The sequence below is a fragment of the Octodon degus genome, unplaced genomic scaffold, assembly GCF_000260255.1.
Source record: "Octodon degus isolate 3935 unplaced genomic scaffold, OctDeg1.0 scaffold00233, whole genome shotgun sequence".
Lineage (NCBI taxonomy): Eukaryota > Metazoa > Chordata > Mammalia > Rodentia > Octodontidae > Octodon > Octodon degus.
Window position 1 is genome coordinate 3,058,446 of NW_004524809.1, and position 22,581 is coordinate 3,081,026.

The 22,581-nt window shown below is 51.6% G+C and overlaps 1 protein-coding gene across 6 annotated transcripts in view; it reads left to right on the plus strand.

Moving 5' to 3' along the window:
• The window catches only part of Nr2c2 (nuclear receptor subfamily 2 group C member 2), a 36,983-nt gene that overhangs the window by 8,706 nt on the left and 5,696 nt on the right, over positions 1 to 22,581 (plus strand). The window contains exons 2-15 of one of the 6 annotated variants that reach the window (XR_002819002.1): positions 6,158 to 6,279; positions 6,663 to 6,802; positions 7,446 to 7,556; positions 10,750 to 10,950; positions 12,323 to 12,425; positions 13,935 to 14,114; positions 15,226 to 15,373; positions 15,726 to 15,822; positions 17,865 to 17,998; positions 19,295 to 19,472; positions 19,959 to 20,080; positions 20,308 to 20,447; positions 20,561 to 20,660; positions 21,529 to 21,634. Coding sequence is in view for 5 of the 6 variants with exons in the window: in XM_023705906.1 (XP_023561674.1) it covers positions 6,707 to 6,802; positions 7,446 to 7,556; positions 10,750 to 10,950; positions 12,323 to 12,425; positions 13,935 to 14,114; positions 15,226 to 15,373; positions 15,726 to 15,822; positions 17,865 to 17,998; positions 19,295 to 19,472; positions 19,959 to 20,080; positions 20,308 to 20,447; positions 20,561 to 20,698; positions 21,529 to 21,634 (1,754 nt within the window). In the remaining variant the exon portion in view is untranslated. Of the gene's footprint in view, positions 1 to 6,157; positions 6,280 to 6,662; positions 6,828 to 7,445; positions 7,557 to 10,749; positions 10,951 to 12,322; positions 12,426 to 13,934; positions 14,115 to 15,225; positions 15,374 to 15,725; positions 15,823 to 17,864; positions 17,999 to 19,294; positions 19,473 to 19,958; positions 20,081 to 20,307; positions 20,448 to 20,560; positions 20,699 to 21,528; positions 21,635 to 22,581 lie in introns of those variants that run through there. The other 5 variants (XM_023705906.1, XM_004645620.3, XM_023705907.1 and 2 more) reach the window with 5 other exon arrangements.

Sequence of the window (22,581 nt, forward strand, 5' to 3'; positions counted from 1 at the left end):
GTTTAAATATCACAGTGTATCTCTTTTATGATAAACCCTAACTGTAAATAAGCAAAATGGAGGGCAGGTATTGGAAAATAGGAAGAACATGTTCACATGGGAAGGGGTACAAAGGAGGAGAAGAAAAGGAAGGGAAAAAGGATTAAAAAAGAATAAAAGGAGAATTGGAAACACAACTTCTGTAACTGGGTAGGAGAAGAAGGGTTGAAGGAAGGGAAGGGAAATGGGAAGCAAGAAGAATTAAGACATGTAGAGGTGCAAATTTCCTGTGATGAATGTAAGCATTCTAGGAAGCAGGGATAGCAAAAATTGTAGAAGGGTAGACAAGTAATTGTAGGAAGATGGATGCAACTTGAGGCCATAATGTCTAGTGAAATAATTCAGACACACCTGCTTATATACTGCATGGTTTCTCTTATGAGAAACCCAAAGTATAAATAAAGAGCAAAATAAAAGATAATAGCAAGTGGGGAGATACATCTTTTGCAAAAGGAAAGAGGGCACAGGGAAGAATAGAAAGAAATCAGACCAGCTTTCCATGAGGAATGCAGTCACGCACTGCACCCATGGACTAATTGAACAATTAAGCACTGAATATGGGTTTATTGGAAAAACAAGGTGAGAAGGCTGGAGTGTAGCTCAAGGTGGGCGCAGCCTTCTGTGCCTGGCGCTGGGTTCCATCCCCAGCACCAGCAGTCAGTCAGCTGTGAAGGATGTGAAAAGACACATTTATGGAAGTGCATACAGGAAGGGCTCTGGGTGCTAAGTTACAGGGTAAAAATGTAAAGATTTGTAAAATGCGCACATAGAACGCTACAGCCTGCCAGCATTTCTGAGTACCTGCGGTAGGTGAGTCCCAGGAAGGTGTCACATTCCTCATCTGTGCCGCATCCTCCTCGGTGCTACCACACTGAGCCTCGTACCTTGCGCTCCACTTGCACCCTGATGCTGCAAAGCAACAAGCAGCTGGGAGCAGGTGCCCATGAATCAGAATTATTACACTGATGTTTGGACAGCACTTTTCTGTTTAAATTTTGTAGAAAAAAGTTCACACTACAGAAATCGCTTTAGTTCAGCAGAACACACAATGGGAGTTGAAATGATAACCACAAAACCCTGCTGTCAGTATGTTGGGAGCCACATAAACTGGAAATTGGTCAGATGTGTGAGAGCAGGACTAGGCCTTAGAGCCTAAAGCAGTCAAGCTACCTCAGTTCTGAGAAAAGCATCCTTACTGGTTAATGTCAGCTGTTAGTCACCAGGCAACCTTGTGTCACGTGATACTAATTTTGCGAAGGTATAAATAAATGCCCCTACTGTTGTGCTGGGGGTTGTTTCACCAACCAGGCAGACAGGCCACCACTTGACCCAACTCTGTCTTTTTGTCTATCTTTTCCTCATTTCTGCCACCATTTCTCCCCAGGTACAACATCACACAGAGAGAACAACAGATCCTTACATCAGCAGACACTGCTGGGCGCTGTATTCAGAAAATTGTCCACTGGGGTTTTATCTGGAGTATGGAGTGGCTGTGTGTGTGTGTGTGTGTGTGTGTGTGTGTGTGTGTGTGTACCAGGTATGGGACCCTCAGCCCAGGGTGTGCCATGCAGATAGTCTACACTATCTTGGCCCTAGGACCTTTCACAGTTGGTAAAGCTCAAGGCTGGAAGAGGTGGCATGGTGTGAGAGGATCACATGAAATACTGCTGGGGCACAGAGAAGTAGGGAAGCCAGTCTTCCCAGAGAAGGAGGTGGCCAGCTCATCTCTGGGTTGTGTGGCCTCGGGATACAGCGGGGGAAACTTTTCTGAGTACGCCCTGATACCGAGGCTTACTGGCCTCATAAAATGAGTTGGGCAGTGGTTAATTCCTTTTCCACTCTCCGTAGCAGTTTATGGTAAAGTTGTAATTGTTGTTTCTGGAGTGCTTACAGAAATTGCCCAGAAAAACTACAAGGGCTTAAAAGGGTTTTTGTTGTTTTATTTTAAATTATACCTTTTTCTAAGAATCTGCCCATTTTTGTCTGAGTCTTTCAGTGTGTTGACATGGTCTTTCTGAACAACCCTGTTTCACATGTTCACCATTTGCAGCCACTCTGGTTGCACCCAGAGGCACACCAGGGAGCCAGCCTGGTGATACGTGGCTGTTTGCCCCTGAATGTCCCCAAGATGCATGCACCAAGGGGAAGCCAGGAATGGGACTTGCTGTTTTGGTGATACCAGAAATTAGAGCTGAAGAGGGCCAGCCAAATAGCTCAGCAGATTAAATTGCCTGTAAGCAGGCACAGAGGCTGGGGGTTCAATCCCTGGGCCTGCCTTGCCGACTCTGCCCCCGGGGCATGCTGAGGTAGCAATTGAGACTGGTTGTGGTGTCATGCACCTGTAATCCCAGCTCTTGGGAGGCTGTAAACAGGAGGATCACTACGAGTCTAAGTCCGATCTATTAGTGAGACCCTGAACACCATGTACTCCCTTCCCTAAAATACAAAAAAGAAAAGAAAAGAAATTAGAGCTGAAGCAACAGCAGGTGCAGTGGAGCTGGGAATGGAGGACTCCTGGGAGCTCTTGGGGGCTCAGCCTTGAAAAAGTTGAGCCAGCTTGGGCAAGCTAGGGCTGGGATGCCTCTCCCTCCTGGTGCAGGTCTTACAGCAGGGCCTGTTTTGGTGCTTCAGACATCTTGCACCCCTTGCTATTCCTGCTTAGGATGGCAGAGTGAGGGGTTCTATATGCAGCTCCAGGTGGGTGGGACAGGGTCTCTTCATTTCAGACTTGAGTTAGGACTGAGGTCCCAGCTGTCCCGCTGCACAAACACCTGGCACTTCCACTCCTCTGTCTGAAGGGTGCCTTGCCCAGGTGCCTGAGGGTGTCCCCTTCTGTGTCCCAACACAAGGCACACATGGGAGTGTCTAGAGTGGACTTCTGGAAGTGGAATTACCTGGAAAGCTGGGACACAACTTATGCTCAGTAGTTTGATTTGGGAGCTTTTGACTTCATGGATGAATTTACCTACTCAGTGAGTAAGATGTTTTCTTTAGTGAGTACTTGAGAAGGAAGGAGTTGCAGTCTACCTTCTTCGTGTGTGTGTGTGTGTGTGTGTGTGTGTGTGTGTGTGTGTGTTTAAGACATGGTCTCCTCTCGCAGTTCAGGCAGGCCTTGAACTCACTTTGTAGCCCAGGCTGGTCTCGATCTTACAGTGATCCTCCTACCTCTATCTCCCAAATGCTGGCATTACAGGCATGCACCACAATGCCCAACTTAGTCTACCTTCTCAGAAGGAAAAATCATTTTTTCTCTTTGAGTTGAGTTTCTGGGATATTCATTTAATAGTTTAATATACACATGCAAACTGGAGTGGAAATTCTTCATTAATAGCAATGTGAGCTTTTTAAAAACTTTTTCTCAGTTTCCTTCTCCAACCCATGTAAAAGTAAATATCCGTGAAACCTGTTTTGTTTTAATGTATTGAGTACAGGGTCTACTCATAGTAATCCTCCTGTTTTCAGTCTCCCAAGCACTGGGATTACAGACATGTGCCATCATGCCCAGTCTCAATCACTGTCTCAGAGCACTCTTGGGGCAGGGCTGGCATGGCACATGGGGGATTGAACCCCAGCCACTGCGCTCTGCCTAAGCAAGTGCTTTAGTCCACTGAGCCATGTGGCCAGCCCTAAAACCTGTTGTTCTGACAACTACCCTGCACGCACCCCCAGGTAACTATTTGTTAACAAGTAGAGGTCCTACCAGACACCTGCAGCCTGTGCTGGTGGCAGCCCCACTTCTACCTCACCACATGGCCACTGACCAAAGGTGATCCCCTCCCCTCCCCCCATGACCCCTGAATGAACACATCCCTCTCCCTGCCTGAACAAGTTGGCCAGATGCTCCTGTTTCCCAAGCCTTAGGTTGTTTCAGGCCCTTTTTGCTGATAGGGAGCTTCCTGTCTATGGAGGTGGCAGCAGTGCATGCGTACCCCAGTGCTCAGTCTTTCCCCACTCCTGGGCTCAGCTGTAGGATATGGTTGTGCTCTGTGGGGATGTTCTTGTGAGCACCTTTTAAAGGAAGGAGGTTGGGAGAAAGGATTCATCTGGGGAAGGGAAACTTTGTAAAGCAGAGCCCATTCTCCCAGGAACCATGAATCACAGTATCAGATGGACGCTCCTGCAGCTAGAACACAGGACCATGTCTGTGTGGCTTCCTTAGTTGCCAGGGATGACTTTCACTTGCCCTTCAGCAGAGAGGGTTGCACAGAGGGCCGAGCAGCAGCCCTGTGTAGCATGGTAGGTGGGCTCTGCAGGACCTGTGGGCTGCCTGGACCTCCTGGTGCTGTGGTGGGCCAGCCTCTGGAGCAGTCGCAGAGGGGAATGTAGATAGAGCTGCCGGCCTGGGGAACGTATCTCCAGGAAAGCCACCACAGGCTTTGCCCAAAGGGTTCCCTGGAAGCTGTGGTTCTACAGGAAATTTCATGGGTGCTTGTTTTTAAACCAACTGGTAAAAACAGCACAGAATGTAGACACCTGCTGTGGATTTAAGGGTGCATGACCACATCTTCACAACACCCAGTTCCTAGTACCCTGTTTCTGTACCCTGTGGCTGGAGTGAGTGGGCAGGTGTGTTTGGGCATGGCAGGAGCTGCCTGCCAGCTTGTGCTGTCAGGCCCACCTCCTGTGGGCCATGGGTTTGTAAAATGAACTACTCCTGAATATCTCATTGCTTTGCATCTTTGTGGAAGATAGTCGTTGACTTTGGATCTTTGTTTTGGGGCCAAAACATCAAGAGGTGTGGTTGCATCTCTTTAAACATATATTGTCTACTGGAAAATTTTGTGGTCTTGTTGATTCTGAGAGAAATAGTGCGTACTTACAGCACTAAGGATTTTGAGCCTCACATACTTTGCTGTGAAGAAGAGGTGATTGTTCAGGGCACACAGCTGGCCTGGCCCCTGCTCCTTATGAGCCAAGTGAGGCTCTGGACAGACTGAGCCCCCACAGGGTCTTTGTGTCCCTGTGCTGCTTGCTGAGTGACCTATGCCACCCCCACTGCCCAGTGACCTTGAAGATAACAAGTGGTGTGGCACTTCACAGTGAGCTTGGGGTGACCGCTGCCTGGAAGCCTCTTTTTTTTTTAATGGAACCAGGGATTGAACTCAGGCCCTTGTGCTTGCCAGGCAAGTGCTTATTCTACTGAGCCATCTTCCTAGCCCCCCCCCATACCATCCTGTTGCCCTGTGAACATTATCACACTATTAATCATCTGGGAATGTTGCCATCGAAACCCAGTATTAAGAACTGAATCCAGGCCCTTCACACTGACCTACAGCTCCTGCCCTTTTTCTTCTTTTTGAGGCAGGTCTTGTTAAGTTGTAATATGTGTGTGTTACCTTAGTGCTGTAAGCACCTTCCTCAACACGATGTTCACCTTTCAGCAAATAACTGTGTGTAGAGACCAGATAATTATTTCTAACATTTATCTCCTTGACAAAAAAAACATAGCCTTCATGAATACTGCTCTGCTGAACCAGGACACGTCAACAGCTTTTGACAAACTGGTTTCATATCTTTTTGGTAAATACCCAAAATTAAGTTTGCTGGATCCCATGCTGTGTTGACTAAGGTAATTTTGTATTCAGTTTTGAAAAAGACTGTGAGTCTTCCAACTTTGTTTTTCTTTTGTAGGATTCTTTTGGCTACTCTGGGTCCCTTGCTTTTCTGTGTAAGGTGCAAGAGGTGTGGTTGCATATGCATATATATATATATATGCAGTATGTAGATTTTCTGTATGTAGATCATTTAATGTAGATCATTCCATATGTAGACCACACCTTTTAGGCTCAGCTTGTTGATTTATGAGGGGATAAAGCACCTGGAGTTTGGTGGGAATTACATCAAATCAGTAAGTCACTGTGAGCCTTGCCACCTCGTGCTATTAGATCTTCTGGCCCAACACTCGACTTACTTGGCTGTTTGTTGGTAGTGATACTCCCGGGAGTGGTGGCGCACGCCTAACACTCGGGAAGTTGAAACAGGAGGATCACTCGAGACCAGTCTGGGGCTACAAAAGTGAGCACAAGGCCAGCCCGAACTGCATAGTGAGACCCTCAAAAACATAAACACTCTGATACTGTGTTTGGAGACACCTCCAATTTCCTTGGCTTCCTTTCAGATGGCCATGGCTGTTGGATAGAAGTGCAGTCAATTGTGCACTGATCTTATGCCCTGAAGCCGTGGAACTCATGCTTCAGCTCTGATGTTTTCTACTTTTGTGTGGATTCCGTAGGATTTTCCAGATGTAGATCATTTAATTTCTTCTTTTAGTGTGGTGTCTTAAACTGTTGAACCAGCTGAGCACTCACCAGATAAACTAAGTCTGGCAGGATGTGTCAGCCTTCCTGTGCTTTCTTTGGTAGAAATCTTTTTACGTTTCTATTCATAATGAGTGCTGACCTATGCGGTTTTTTGTTTGTTTGTTTGTTTGGGTTTTTTTGGTTATATTTCTGTCTTGTTTTGGTATCAGATAATATTGGCCCATAGAATGAGGTAGGGAATATTCGTTCCTGTATTTGCAGTTTGTAAGGTATGTATTGATTGGTTCATGATATGATACATTTTTTGTGTTTTTGGTTTGGTTTGGTTTGTTTTTTTGAGACAGTGTCTCCTTTGTAATGCAGGCTGGCTTTGAACTAACTGTGTAGCCTGAGTCGGCCTTCAAGTCATGGTAATCCTCCTGCCTCAGCCTCTTGAGTACTGGGATCACAGATGCGCCTCACCACACATGGTTGATGAGAGAGGTTCTGGCTATATAGCCCAGGTCTGTCTCCAGGTCTGAGATCACGGTAATCCTCCTGCCTTAGCCACTCCAGTGCTGGGATTGTAGGCATGTACCACCACGCCCAGCAGCTCATAATCTACTTTTTTGTTTGTTTGTTTGTTTTTGGTGGTACCAGGGATCAAACTCAGGACTTTGTGCTTGCCAGGCAAGCACTTATTCTACTGAGCTATCTCCCTGGCCCCTCATAATCTACTTTTAACCCAATAGTAATACCTTCTTATTCAAGGGCTAGTGGGTACTTGGCACCTTTCAGCCTTGCTGTGGTGGGTGAACACCAACTGAACACTTCTGTGAGCTTTTCCCATCACCCTGGGGCTGGGTGGGAACCCTTCCTGAGCACAGAGCTGGTGCTGCTCACCCCTCCAGCAGTCACCTGGAGGAGCATGCAGCTGGCTGAGCCATGAGGAAGACCCCGGGCCCGTCTCTGAAGGTGTGGGTGGCTCCAAGTGTAAAGAGCAGAACCGAGGCTGCTCTTGTTGCCCCTGTGCCCACACCACTAGGGGCAGCTAGCTGTGTCACACTTGTCTCACAGGCCACATTTGGGGCAACATCTCACCAGTCCAGGCTCCCCAGCAGCTTGCTTCATGCTTCAGATCCACCTCTGACCCATGATCTCCCACAGGTCCCACGTACACAGACCCCGTGGCCGGAAGCTCCAGGGATGACCAGCCCCTCCCCGCGCATCCAGATCATCTCCACTGACTCTGCAGTTGCCTCACCCCAGCGCATCCAGGTACCGTCCCCCACCCTTGCCTTAGACAAATCCCACTCTGCAAAACATAATTGTGATTTACCATTGTTGTTTGGTTTTTCTGAAACAGAGTCTCAGCCGGGAATGGTAGCACACACCTACAATCCCAGCACTCAGGAGGCTGAGGCAAGAGGAACATTGCTAGTTCAAGACCAACATGGGCTGCAAAGTGAGCTCAAGGCCAGCCTAAACTGCATAGGGAGACCCTGTCTCAAAAAGAAAAAAAAAAATAGGGTCTCACTCTGTAGTCCAAGCTGGCCTTGGACTCACTCATGTTTCCCAGGCTGGCTCATAACACATGGAGATCTTCCTGTCTCAGGCTCCTAATGCCGAGATTACTGGGATTACAGGCATGCACCACCCACTGAGCTTTTTTGGGGCTGGGGGGGGGTTTGTATTGTTTTTGAGACAGGGTCTCCTTATGTAGTATAAACTAGCCTTGACCTCACTATATAGCCCTGGCTGGCCTCAAACTCACAGCCATTCTCCTGTCTCAGTCTCCCAAGTGCTGGATTATAGGCATGTGCTACCATGCTCTGCTCTGACTTCCAAAGCAGAGGGCTGGTGAGATGGCTCAGTGGTCTAAAACACCTACTTGGAACAAGCTTGGCAAAGCACAGGGACCGTGGTTCTATCCCCCAGCACCACATGCCAGCCAGCCCCGCCCCCTGGTGGGCTGAGCTGGCTACACACACACACACACACACACACACACACACACACAAAGCAGAAATCTGAACTGTGGGACTATAGCACATGGGAAGAAGGCTCATTTGGATCACTTCCTGGTGCCAAATGGGCTGTCTTCACCAGTAGTCACGTTTCTGACTGCTGGTCAGAGGCATCACTTTCTCCCCTTGGAAACCACATAATAGCAGTGCTTGTGCTGGTGAGGAGCCAGGGTGCTGGCATTTCATGGTGTTCTGTGGGCACTGGCTATCAGTGCCTCGTGGCAAGTCACCAGTGGTGCTGTTTACTAACTGTCACTTCCACCTGTGTGTCAATGAGACAGGGGCCCAGGGCATGAGGATAGTGACAGTGAATGGCAGAGGGGCCAGAGGCCAAATCAGGGCACAGCCATACAGGGGTCCAGGCGCAGCACAGCATGGCCTGGAAGCTTTTGGTGATGAGATGGTCTACAGTAGGTACTGCAGCACTGTTGCTGGGTGTACCCCACGGGGTCAGGCCACTCTTTTTAAAAAGATTTTGCTGGATGTGGTAGCGCACACCTATAATCCCAGCACTCAGGGGCTGAGGCAGGAGGATCATTGCAAGTTTAAAACCATCCTGGCCTACAACGTGAGCTCAAGACCAGCATGAATTGCATATTGAGACCCTGTCTCAAAAAGATAAAAGGGGCCTGGGAAATAGCTCAGTTGAATAAGTGTCTGCCTGGCAAGTGCAAGGTCCTAAGTTTGATCCCTGGTACCAAAAATTTTTTTTAAAAAAGAGAGAAAGATTTTATGAATTTTCTGTTGCAAGTTGGAGCTGAATAAGGATGAGGGATGCACTGTTAAACCTTACATCTTATCTACGCTGGGCATGGTGGTGCACCTCTGTCATCCTGGCTCTCCAGAGGCTGATGCAGGAAGATCACAGCAAATTCCAAGCCAGCCTGTGCTACATAGTGAGACCTTGACTGAAAAAAAAAAAGGCCTTACCTACACTGGGTGCATGTCTTAGGTACTTTTCACTCGTTGCTAGGACAAATTCCCGGCACTCAAAAATTAAGGAGGGAAAGATTTATTTAGCTCAGTTGTGGAGGTTTCAGTCCATACTCAGTTGGCTCCAAGGCAAATGGCAGCAGTTCATGCTGGCAGAAAATAAGAGCAGAGGATGATCGAGAGCTGTGGCATCCATCAAGCCTCTCTCCTCCTTCTACACCATCTGCGCAGACTGAAGTGGTGTAGCTATCTGTGAAGATCAAGCTCTTCCAAAGTGGTACAGCTACAAAGTGGCACAAGGAAGACCAGGACTTCTGGGGGGCGGGGGCAGAAGCCTTCCTCAACTCCTTTATATACACTTTTTGGGCCGAGTCAGTCTCGGCTCTGGGGCACCCTGTTGCACCCTAGGGCGGGCCCAATCATGCCCCAGGGTGGGGCCTGCATGGCAGGGAGGGGCAGGCCCAGCCCGGAACCTGGGGAGCCGATCCAGCCAAGCTTCCGACATCTCAAGTTGACACAGTGTATCAACTACCACAGTGCATATAGAAGCCACAGAATTGTGGCTCTTAGCTTCACCCTGTCTGTGTCTGTAGTGTTAGGAATCTGGGAAGGCATCCTGAGGGGCCATCATCCTCAGGTTGGGAGCTACATGCACTTGCTTCCTGCTGTCCTGGCACTGCTCTTGTCTGCACTAGGGCCTGAACAGGTCCTGATGTACACCTCCCCTGCACCTTGCCCTAGGAAGCCACTGAACACCTTGTTGGGTTCTGCTCTCCAGAGACACAAGGGCAGACAAGGACCCAGGCTGGAAGGCTCTGCAGATTGTGCTGAGGTCTTGATGGAGGTGTGCATCTCTTATTATCACACTAGGCAGCGGGCTGTTCATAGTGTGGTGCTCAGTCCCATAGTGACCCTGAGATGGTATTACTGATCTGCCCTTGGCACGGAGCTGAGGTTGTAGGGAACAGCCTCAAGCAGGTGAGAGTGCCCTGAACAGTGAACAGAGCTGGAAACCTTCCTGTGTGAACTGCGAGTGACACTGGATATAATGGGTACCACAAGGATGGCAGGCCAGACTGGAATTGTGTTGGCTCGGGCTGGACAGACTGAGGATCACTTCCTGTCCCCACTCAGCTGTGTGACTGAGCAGTTCCCAGCTCCCCCTCACCCCTCTACCCCCCACCCCTGCTGTGTAGTATGATGTACCTAATTTGTTAGAGATTATGAAAGGGCCAGTAGAAGGCCTGGGAGCCTGTAGGGAGCAGGACCCGTGACTGCCAGCAGCTGTGCACACTGCTCAGTGTTGCAATGTGCCAGGACAGAGGTCTTTCAGAAGTTAACCATATCATCCGTACCTCTGCCTGCCTTCACTTCCTGCTTCTACAAGTAGCACTGAAGCTGTGATCCTAGCACAAAATCAGCATTGTGAGATTGTTCCAGAAAAGCTCTTGACTGTGTGCACCATGCCTGAAGCTTTTGAGCTCACTAGATGGCCTTGCATTGCCCTGCAGATTGTGACAGACCAGCAGACGGGACAGAAGATCCAGATTGTCACCGCAGTGGACGCCTCAGGCTCCTCCAAGCAGCAGTTCCTCCTGACCAGCCCCGATGGCGCTGGCCCTGGGAAGGTGATCCTGGCTTCCCCGGAGACGCCCAGTGCCAAGCAGCTCATCTTCACCACCTCAGACAGCCTGGTGCCGGGCAGGATCCAGGTGATGCACCACAGCACTGTCCCTGCCTGCCTCAGCCTCTTAATGCTGGCCATGGTTATCCTTGAGGTGCTGGATTTCCTCGTGGCACATAAGCTATAAGAGCCCTTCACAGCTGAGGGCCTCAGCAGCTTAGCCCAGGATATTTTGCCCCATCTGGGACAACCAGGCTAGAGAAGAACCCTTCCTCCAGGCTGTCCTGGCCACCATGTATTCCTAATTCCTTATTTATTTGCATCTGGGTGAATGAACATGATGTGACATCCCACAGGGCCCACTCTTAGGTGTGGGGTGGCATTAGGGTTACTCAGTGCTGTGCCATCCATCTGTACCTCCCTCTTCTCCTGCGTGAAGCCTCTGCTATGGGGGTTTCACATCAGTGCTCCAAAATGGGATACTCTCAAGTGACCGTTCCAGTCCCACTGAACAGTGACTTCTGTTTGTGTGAATCTGATGGCCCCAGGGACCAGCTCATAGCCATGGTCACACAGAGTCTGTCCTTTGTGACAGGCTCGCTTCCTTTAACATGCTGTCTCCATGGCTTGTCATGTTGGAGCATGGGTCTAAATCTCCTGATGGTCAAGTAATGTCCCTCATCACTACAGAAACTGCAGGAGGGAGAGAATGACTTTCTCTGCAGAGCTGGACTCCAAGCCCGGTGTGTTCAGCTTTCGAAGAAGCTGTGTTTTTAGTGCACCCCTGCTTGGTCAGGCAAGGCCATGGCAACACAGTGGTTTGTGTGGTCCCTGCAGGTAGCATTCATGTGGAGACTTGTCCTGGCCTCCCAGGAAAGGTATAAATTCCTTCCTCACAGGGATGAGAGTTACATTGCTCTCCTAGATGGTGGCACTGTGTCTCCAGAGCCACCTACAAGGTGTCAGAAGAAGACATGTGGAGTACCTCCCACATACAGCTGTCCCAGGAGACACACACCTTTCTGAGTCCTTTCTAGTGCTATGTGGAAGGATTTCCCCCTTCTCTAGGGTACTGTGTGCCTCCATGAGACAAATTCTCGGGGGGCTTCCAGAGAGGCAAGTTCTGCTGGAGCCCTAGCCACAGACCACCCTGGTGTCAGCAGGTGTCAGCTGGAGTTTCCCACTCGGCTTAAGCTCCGCTGAGGACCCAGGACAGGAGTCACACCTTTCCCTGCCGGGGAGGAAACAGGAGTTCTTGGTGTGATCCTCTGTGCGGGCGGCAGATCTGTGAGGAGTTAGTGCTGGGGGAAAGCAGCAAATACCAAGAGGTCTGGGCTGTGTGGCCCTCCTGCTCCTGAGGAGGGGGGGATCAGGCTACCTTCCCGGGATGGGGAGCATCCTGTTGCATATCATTCTACTCCTGGTCCGGTTCTGAGTAACCTGTCTGCTGCTCTCCCTAGATCGTCACGGATTCGGCATCTGTGGAGCGGCTGCTGGGGAAGGCCGAGCTCCAGCGGCCACAGGTGGTGGAATACTGTGTGGTCTGCGGTGACAAAGCCTCAGGTAGGTGGCCTGCTGTGAGTGGGGTGTTCAGGAGGCTGTGTGTGTGTGTGTGTGTGTGTGTGTGTGTGTGTGTGTGTGTGTGGTGGGTGTGCAGCCTCCACACTTGGGCTCTGCTCTTCTGAGCAGCCAGTAATGTGAAGAAATAATCAAAGTGGCCTCCAGAATTAAAGCGCAAGAGAGGTGGAGCACTGACTTCTATGAGAAGCCTGGGGCTGTCGTGTTTCTGTGTGGTAACAGTCTGCTTTCCACCTGCACAGGCTCTGTCCTTCCACAAGAGGCCTTCCGGGTGATGGTCCTAGGAGGCAGCCACCCCTGGAGGCCCAGTAGCTGCACCCAGCAGGGACAGTGCCAGCCTGTGCCATGTGTGGAAGGCTGTGGAGGAGGGACCTGGATGACAGGGTCAGATCACACAGTCACTGGGAAACAGGAGCCCAGAGGCGCTGACAGCCCAGTTGCAGATGGCCATTTACTTGCCTGGGTTTGGTTATTTGTGTTTATTTAGAAAGGAAGCCAGGGTGGTGGCACACACCCATAATCCTAGCACTCAGGAGGAAGAGGCAGGAGGATCATCACAAGTTGGAGGCCAGCTTGGCTACAAAGTGAGCTCAAGGCCAGCCATAACTGCATAGTGAGACCCTGTCTCAAGAAAGAGGAAGGAAGGAAGGAGAGGGAGAGAGAGAATGAGAGAGAGAAAGACAGACCGACCATAGCCTCTGGGCAGATGGCCGGGCTGCCTGCCCTGCTCCCCATCCCTGGAAGGTAGCCTGATCCCCCCCCTCCTCAGGAGCAGAAGGGCCACACGGCCCAGACCTCTTGGCATTTGCTGCTTTCCCCCAGCACTAACTCCTCACAGGTCTGCCTCCCGCACAGAGGATCACACCAAGAACTCCCGTCCCCTGCCTGGCACCTGATGGGGCTGATGGTCACACACAGCCCCTCCCCCCAGAGCACAGTCCCTCGGGAAGGGAAAGCAGTGCTCTCAGGGTGGTTTTAGCACTGTCGTTCCTAGAAGAGCCAACTTAGGGTCACCCAGGTGTACTCTGGGAAACAGCTCCAACCCAGGAACTTAATTAAGGCAAGGGACCTCAGTGGCCACCAGAAGAGAGCATCCCGTGGCACACAGTGTCCCTGTAGTGTCATGATGGCATTGGCCAAGGCTTGCATCCACCAGGAGAAAGGAGAGAATCTGCATGGCAGTGCCTCGTGCTCCAGGAGGGACCCGCCAAGGCAGGGAGCTCTTTCCTGTTATGGGTGTGGAGTTGCCTAGAGAGGTTGCAGCAGTTGGGTCTGCTCCCACAGTTCTGAGGCCCAGCCAGCCTCGCCTGGCCCCGTCACACCCCGGGGAAAGTAGGACCAGGGTGTGCGATGGCCCAGAAGCAGCTATGCCAGACACAGGTGTCCTGCTGCACACAGAGGAGCCCGGAGTCCTCTGCTTGCGGGGGCTGTCCTGCGACAGGTGCTGAAACCCCACACAGACATGATGTGGCACTCACCACCCTCTCCTTCCAGGCCGGCACTATGGGGCTGTCAGCTGTGAAGGCTGCAAGGGCTTCTTCAAAAGGAGCGTGAGGAAGAATCTGACCTACAGCTGCCGCAGCAGCCAGGACTGTGTGATCAACAAGCACCACCGCAACCGTTGCCAGTTCTGCCGCCTAAAGAAGTGCCTGGAGATGGGCATGAAGATGGAGTGTGAGCGAGGCCACCTGGGGGGTGGGCTGGCTGGGAGGGAGGCTGCTCAGCCGCAGCTCCACTTCTGTCTGTGTGGCCAGAGTGGGCAGGGCGGGGCATGCCAGTCCTATCCCTGAAGGACCCGCTGCCTCCTGGCCCCTGACCCCACCCCTGCCCCATCGTCCCACTCCTTCACTGCAGGGAAAGCTGGGCTTAGGAACTGTAAATCTAGCTGCCTGGTGGAGGTCACTTCCCGTCTTGGTAGGGAAAATTTGAGCCCAAGAGGTTCTAAGGGCCTGGGGTCACAAGCTGGGCACACTCACCACCTGGACCAGACAGCAGCCCTGCTGAGGGCACCTGGCCTTGAGGGAAGACTGCACACAATGCATTTCAGTACAGTTCACTGAGGACCTGTGTCCTTTGAGACATTAGAATGGTCAACCCACGGTCTGCCTAGTTTGATGTTTTTATTTTATGCACTGATTTTATTTTTCTTCAAAGCAAATAAGCAAGCTGAGTGTCCTTCCAGACTATGAGGCTGAAGCTCAGTCTGGGCTATCCAGCAACTTAGGATGACCCTGTCTCAAAATAACAAATAAAAAAGGACTGAGAATGTGGCTCAGTGTAAAGACCTTGGGTTCAATCCCTGGTACCCAAGGAAGAAAAATACCAGAAGCACCAGCTTGGCACCGGCTGGTCCACGCTGCCCTGTCCCCATCAGTGATGATGTCTGTGCTCTGAGCAGAGCCTGGAATTAGCCTTCCGCAGCCGCAGCTAGAGCTGCACACTGAGACCAGTTGGGCTTCAGCTTGGCTCCTGGACACCCAAGCGAGCCTCTGGGCTTTGAGTCTCCTGTTCAGGCCACCTTCCCTTCTTCCATGGCCTGTGGCACTTGTGGTGCCAGACTGCGGACGGATGGGTAGGGATACTCTGCAGTCTTGAGGCTCTTGAGGCTGGGTGGGGATGGAGGGCTCCCCGGCTGTGTGGCCTGGACGATCTCTGTGAGTATCCATATGCCCTGGGTCCACCCTGGTACTGCTGGCTCCAGATCCCTGCTGCACAGCTGTGCAGGGGGGGTAGCTTTGGTTGGTCGGAGTCCTCTCTAAACATGAGTCTCTCTTTCTGTTTAAAGCTGTGCAGAGTGAGCGTAAGCCCTTTGATGTACAGCGGGAGAAGCCAAGCAACTGTGCTGCTTCCACAGAGAAGATCTACATCCGGAAGGACCTGCGGAGCCCCCTGATAGCCACACCCACTTTTGTGGCTGACAAGGACGGTGCAAGGTCAGCCCCTGTTCCCTACAGGTCTGCACAGGCCATGTCTCCACCCAGCACAGCAGTTGTCCTGTAGCTCAGCATCCAGGCGAGGTTGCAGTGTACACAGCATATGAGCTGAGGTCTCCAGCGGAGTGCAAGTTAACAGTGCCTTCTTTTCATAGTCTGTGAGCTTGTTAGGAAGGAAAGGGGAAGAGGGAAGCCAGGCTCCACAGGGCATCAAAGAGAGAGCATCAGATCTGCCCAGGGGATGTAATGACACCCAGTCCCTAAGCTATGGCCAGGGTGGACCCTGGGGCCCCGCAGAGTCTGGTAACTCCCATGTGGCTGCTGGAAGTCACTCTGGTTTCTCTGTCTTAAGCAGACAGCCTGGTCTTCTGGACCCAGGGATGCTCGTGAACATCCAGCAGCCCCTGATCCGTGAGGATGGGACAGTGCTCCTGGCCACAGACTCCAAGGTGAGGCGTACCCTGCTTCCTCCCCTCCCTGCCTCACACAGCACCCTGGGACACTTTGCTCAGGGACACTGACTTTTCAGAACCCTCACTTGACCGGGGCTGGTGGACAGATCCACTGTCAGGTCCTGGGTTCTGGACTTCAGGGTGACAAACACTCTGCGACTTGTTCACTGCTCAGATTTTCCCTGGTACACATTGGGTGGCCTGCCGCCTACACATGTTGCCCTTTGCGAAAGCCCCAGTTCCTTTTGTAGCACTGAGGATTGAACCTAGGTCCTTCACACTGAGCTATATCCCCAGTACTTTGAGACAATTGCCCAGCTTAGCCTTGAGTTTTCCATCATCCTGCCTCAGCCTCCCAAGTAACTGGGATTATAGACATGTAGCACCACACCCAGTTAGGAAATTAATTTATAACAACACACAGCACTAGTGTAAACTACTGCAATCTAATTATTGCCACTGGAGGAAGGAGGATGAATGCAAAAGGTGTGTGGCACTTACCTAGTCGGGATAGGGAGAGAGCTCCGCAGTTGGCTGCCCTACCCGCCCTCCCTGAGGCAGAGCCATATGAGCCTGGCAGAGGCTGCTAGGAAGGAGAATACATGAAAAGCTGAATAAGGCTTGCAGGAGTAGCTTTGTCAACTTTATTTTGAAGTAATCATACATTCAAAACAACGTCACAGGCATGGCAGTGCACGCCTGTAATCCCAACACTTAGGAGGCTGAGGCAAAAGGATCACTGCAAGTTCAAGACCAGCCTGGGCTATGAAGGGAGCTCAAGGCCAGCCTGAGCTGCATAGTGGGACCCTGTCTCAAAAAGACCCCAAAAAATAAATAAATCCACATTGAAATGAACACAAAGCTTTCAGAGGCACCTGTAGCAGGGTTATCTGAGGTTCTGTCACACAGAACTGGGGGACAGTGTGATACTGGGCCTTGTGAGTCTGTGGACAAATGTGTCCTCAAGCCACATGCCCTGCAGCCTCCCTGCTGCTGTGTCTACTCCAGGGCCCTGGGGCGCTTACCACCTATGACCTCTCCATGGGCTTTAGTTTTCCCTTTTATTTCTCACTTGTTCTAAAGCTGTAATTCATTTTGTTTGTTTATAAACAACTGTAATTTTGGAAATATTTGTCAGTATATGTTGGCAGCATGGCATGAAGTTTCTCACTTTCATAATCAAGACACATTTGTCCCTGTATCTTGGTTCATCTCTGCTTGTTCTGTAACACCGTACCGCCTCACCCCCACTCTGTGAGGGACTTGGTTTGAGCAGCTGTCCTCCCCACTCCAGGGTGCTTCCCTCATCCCTAGAAGTGGCCACTGATGCCTCTGTCACCAAGGGTCTATGCACGTGGTCCCTGGCATCCATCTTGTGGTCACCATGCACAGCTACCCAGGGTCCTTCCTCAGCATTGCCAGACTGGTACGTGGTGTGGCTGTGCCCCCGCGCTCCCCTTAGCACTGACTGCTGGGTTCTAACAGTTTCTACTCTGAGTGGGAGGTGGCAGCTTCACTGCTGCATCAGTCATGCCTGATGGCTGCAGCTGTGACTGTGACCTGGTCCTGCTCCTCCTCAAGGGTATCAGAGTGGAGCCACTGGGGCTTTGGTTCCATTTGCTGCCCTGCCACACCTCTGCCTGTGCCTACCAGTCACTGTGTCCCCCTTAGGAGAGTCACTGTCTCAGGTCCTCGGCATGTTGAATCAGGCTGTCGTTGTGTTGTTGAGCTTCAGAGGTCTTTAGATGCCCTGGCCACTAAACCCTGTCACCCCCTGGACTCAGACTGGTTTTCATCTTTCTGCTTGTGTCCTTCAAACCACAGGCATTTTGCTTAGTGAAGATCAGTTATCAAAGTTATTCTTCTGTCATTTTATCCCTATCCTGTGGTGTCAGTGGGCGTGGATCTGTGTAACTGCCATACCCGAGACACAGCAGTCCCATCATCACACACTTCATGTGCCCCTAGAAGCAGTGCCTGTGCTGTGTGACACCCTTGACCCCGTGTGTGCCTTTATAACACCGCCACTTGTCCCGTAGGCTGAGACAAGCCAGGGAGCCCTGGGCACACTGGCAAATGTCGTGACCTCTCTGGCTAACCTGAGTGAATCCTTGAACAACGGCGACACCTCAGACATCCAGCCAGAGGACCAGTCTGCCAGCGAGATCACTCGGTATGAGCGAGGTGCCTGCGCTCTCTGTGAGGATCAGGAGCTATAAAGTTGTCCCAGGAATGGGCATGTCCACAGTTACACTGCTTTTTGTCCCAAATGATAAAAGGGGATATTCAGCATGCAAGGGTGGACAGTGCTCGCTGTCACTCCTTTTAAGTCACCTTCATGATGATAGCCCCTCCCTGCTTCAGTGTTAACCTGTTCTGAGTTGTGAGTTTAGAGCTCAACCACCAGGGACTGGCCACAGTGGCAAGTGGGGACGCAGTAGACGCCTGCATGCTATGCTCGGCCTGACTGGTTCCCTCTACTACTGTCCTGGATGCCAGGTATGGTCCTCGTGATTTTCTGAGGATTTTGTTTTGTTTGGGTTTTGGATTGTTCTGTCTTTTGAGACAGGTCTCACTGTGTAGTCCAGGCTGGCCTCAAACTCATGGCAATCAGCAACCCAAATACTGGGTATGCACTACAATGCCCAGCTGGGTTTTGGGACTTTTGTTGTTTGATTTTTTTTTATTTTTTATTTTTTTTGCGGAACCAGGGATTGAACTCAGGCCCATGCACTTGCCAGGGAAGCGCTTATTCTCTGAGCCACCTCCCCGGCCCAATACATTTATTGCCATCACACATTTTTTTTTTTCCCGCAGAACCAGGGATTGAACCCAGGCCCTTGCGCTTGCCAGGGAAATGCTTATTCTACCGAGCCATCTCCCCAGCTGTCTCTCTTTTTTTTTTTTTTTGAAACAGAGTCTTACCTGCAGTTCAGGCTGGCCTTGAGCTCTCCTTGTAGCCTAGACTGGTCTCAAACTCACAACAATCCTTCTGCCTCAGCTTCCCAAGTAGTATGATTACAGGTGTGCACCACCATGCCCAGCCTGCTGTTTGATTTTGATTTGAAGTAGAATCTCACTAGACAGTCCAGACTGTCCTTGAACTCACAATCCTCCTGCCTCAGCTTCCCTCATGCTGGGACCCCAGGTGTGCCCACTTGCCTGCTAGTCCTGTTTACTTAGTCTGACAGCAGAACTCAGGTCACAGGATCTGAGTCAGGTAGAATTCTGGTCCCACCACTTACTGTGGGGGTGGCTTGGGAGGCTCTTAACACTATGAGCAGTGACATCTAGGTGGAAAGAAGCTCTGCCTCTCTGGAAGATGGGTGTGAGAAGGAGCACCCAGCTTGGGGGTCTCTCCAGACATTCCTCAGACCTTTGGTGGGCCTGCTGTCCCTTGTGGGAGCTGTAGAGCTCCAGGCCCTCTAAGCTGCAGACCCATTGTACAACCCACTCTGTTTGCTTGCAGGGCATTTGACACTTTAGCCAAAGCACTTAACACTGCAGATAGCGCCTCACCCCCTGGCTTGGCAGACGGGCTGGATGCCAGTGGAGGAGGTGGCATCCACGTCATCAGCAGGGACCAGTCCACACCCATCATCGAGGTTGAGGGCCCGCTTCTCTCAGACACACACGTCACATTCAAGGTGAGCGGCGGGATGGGGTGAAAGGCTCTGCACCAAGGCAGCCCCAGGACCCAGGGTTCCGTGGCAGCATCCCTATAAGGGCTGTCATGTTTCCAGATGCACTGATGGCCTGTGGCCACTGGGGGTGAGAGCTATCCATCTCCCCACTATCCTCCAGAGCCCAGGAAGTAGATGGGCCACTCCGGGGGTCCTGCCACCCCAGCCTTGCAACAGTGATCTAGTGCTCACACTGGAGGGTCCCTTTCCATGCTGCCTGTGGCTACCCTGGGCAGGACACCATCCACAATGAGGGGACACTGCTCTGGCATGCAGGCATCTGTCAGCTCTCTACAGAATGACCCTATACCCAGGATCCCACTTAGACCTCAGCTCACAGCCTGGACCCAACAGAACAGATCTCAACATGGCCACTACCTTTCAGAGGATGAGACCCCAGCTCCCTGAGGCAGCACATGCACCCCTAACCTCCATACCATGTGCTCACAGCTGACGATGCCCAGCCCAATGCCGGAGTACCTCAACGTGCACTATATCTGCGAGTCTGCGTCACGCCTGCTCTTCCTATCCATGCACTGGGCGCGCTCCATTCCAGCCTTCCAGGCATTGGGGTAAGTGGCCTGAGAGCAGATGTGCTATCTATATGCCCCTCAGTCAGTGCCCTATGTGCTGAGGGCTGGGGCCAAGGCCCCGAGCAGCTGTGCCTTGGTGCTACCTGGGTACAGCATGGGCACACAATGACAAGGACTGCAAATGGCAGAGTCACTGGGTCAGTGATGTGTGGAACACCTGAAGGCAGGCCAAGCATGCAGCGCAGCTGGTACCCTTCTATCCCCAGGCAGGACTGCAACACCAGCCTGGTACGTGCCTGCTGGAATGAGCTCTTCACCCTTGGCCTGGCGCAGTGTGCACAGGTCATGAGCCTATCCACCATCCTGGCCGCCATCGTCAACCACCTGCAGAACAGCATCCAGGAAGGTAGGGTGGTAGGGCCAGGCCAAGACTGGAGCGGGGCCAAGGGCTGGGATAGGCAGGCAGGACTAGAGGACCCTCTCAGTCCTTTGCCAGCCAGAACATCTGCTGCCTTGCAGACAAGCTGTCAGGCGAGCGTGTGAAGCAGGTCATGGAGCACATCTGGAAGCTGCAGGAGTTCTGCAACAGCATGGCGCGACTGGAGATAGACGGCTACGAGTACGCATACCTTAAAGCTATAGTTCTCTTTAGCCCTGGTAAGATATGCGGTGGGGATGTGCCACCTTTCCACTGTGTCTGCTGCCGTTTCTGAGCGTGATCGTGTTGTCACCAGCAGTGTAGACAGAGCCCCACCAGACTGTGTGTGACCCATGTCCTCACACCCCATCCTTTGTTGGCTGCCCTGTGCTGCTATCCTAAACCCATCCCCCCACCTGGGGATGTCAGGCACTGAGCAGCTTGGCTGGGGTCTCAGCTTCCCCACCTGCCGCCCAGGACAGCAGAATGAAGAGCAGGCACCCGGCCCTGTGACCTTGATGCTCTCAGCCTCCATTAATGCCCAGAGCCGCTAGCATGCCAACCTCGACAGATGCAGCTCCCCAGGGCAGTGGTTGAGGCAACTGCTCTAGATTATGCCTGGTGGGCTGGTGGTAGCATCTGAAAAGGAGGCAGTGGACTGCCTTGGAGAGTGTGGCACCCACCTGTCCCCCATCCCCGAGAGCAGCTGCCACCCCCATGTGCAGCTGGGCATGCTCAACCTTGCTCCTCCCCCTAATTAGGATAGCATAGCTAATAAAAATAGAGATGATGTATAACCTAGAATCTAGTAATTGCTAATTTCACATAACTTTAGGATCTGCATTTCCTAAAGAGGAGAAACCAATGTCTAGAACCATTGGGCAGGGATGCTCAGCTGGGGAGGGCCCAGCTGAGGAGCCCTGAACCTTGGGCCCCTGTCCCAGCTAGACTAGTGTTCCATCCACTGTGCTTGAATGTCTGTCAGGTTTTGACTAAAGTGAAATTCTAGGGAGTCTGCCACTGCACCTCCCAAATGCAGAGGGGAACTTGGGGTCCTTTCCTGTTCCAGATCACCCAGGTCTAACGGGCACAAGCCAGATTGAGAAGTTCCAGGAGAAGGCCCAGATGGAGCTGCAGGACTATGTACAGAAGACCTACTCTGAGGACACTTACCGGTGAGGACAGCCCACCAAGGCTTTACCTCAGCCTGGGGTGGCACTTTCCACTGTGCTTGGCTAATAGGAGTGGAGGCTAGGTGATCTTGAAGCCAGCCCAAGGTGGCCTGAATCTCCAGAGTATGTTGTCACCGCCCAGCGCCTTCCCCCCTCCACCTTCCAGCAGTACAGAGCCCTAAACAAGGCCAGGTAGGGCTTATGGAAGATAATGACTTTACCCCAGATAAACTGATCTCAAAAGTTCCTTTATTTGGGTAAAAGTTAATTACAGGTATTGTTTGTAACAGCAGGCAGCTAGATGAACTATAAATAGGCACAGCACCAGAGCTACAGAGAGCAAGTCCCTGCCATGCCACCTTGCATGTCACTCATTTCCTGCTAACCTCCCCGCCCTGTCCCCTAAATAAAACTCAATCCACAGGGCTGGGGAGATAGCTCAGTGGAATAAATGATTGCCTGGCAAATGCAAGGTCCTCAGTTTGATCCTTGGTACCACTAAAAAATTGAATAAATAAAATAAAAAAAAATAAAATTCAATCCACAGAAACACGACTAGGGCAGGCTTGCCACATAGCCCAGAGCAAGTCTGCCCTGCTGGGCCTCGAGCCCACTAATGCCAGGACAGTCCCCAATGGTTCTGTATGGGATGGTAACTCTGGGGGGGCACACCAGTGGACAGCAGCCTCTCCTCTGTGACCTTGGAACAGCCACTACCTGCCAGCTCCAGCCCACAAGCACCTCATGCTCAGGGACCCCTTAGGTCCCTACACTGTGGCCTTAGAAAGTAGTTAGGCTGGTTCTAAGAAATCCTCATTCACTCCTGAGCCAGCTGTCATCTTGGAGGTGACAGGCAATCTGGACTTTCTGAAAAGATCCTCCAGTTCCTAGAGCCAATGCCAGCTTTGGTATGCTTGTGGGCCAGGCTATCCTCCCCTGGGGCCTGAACC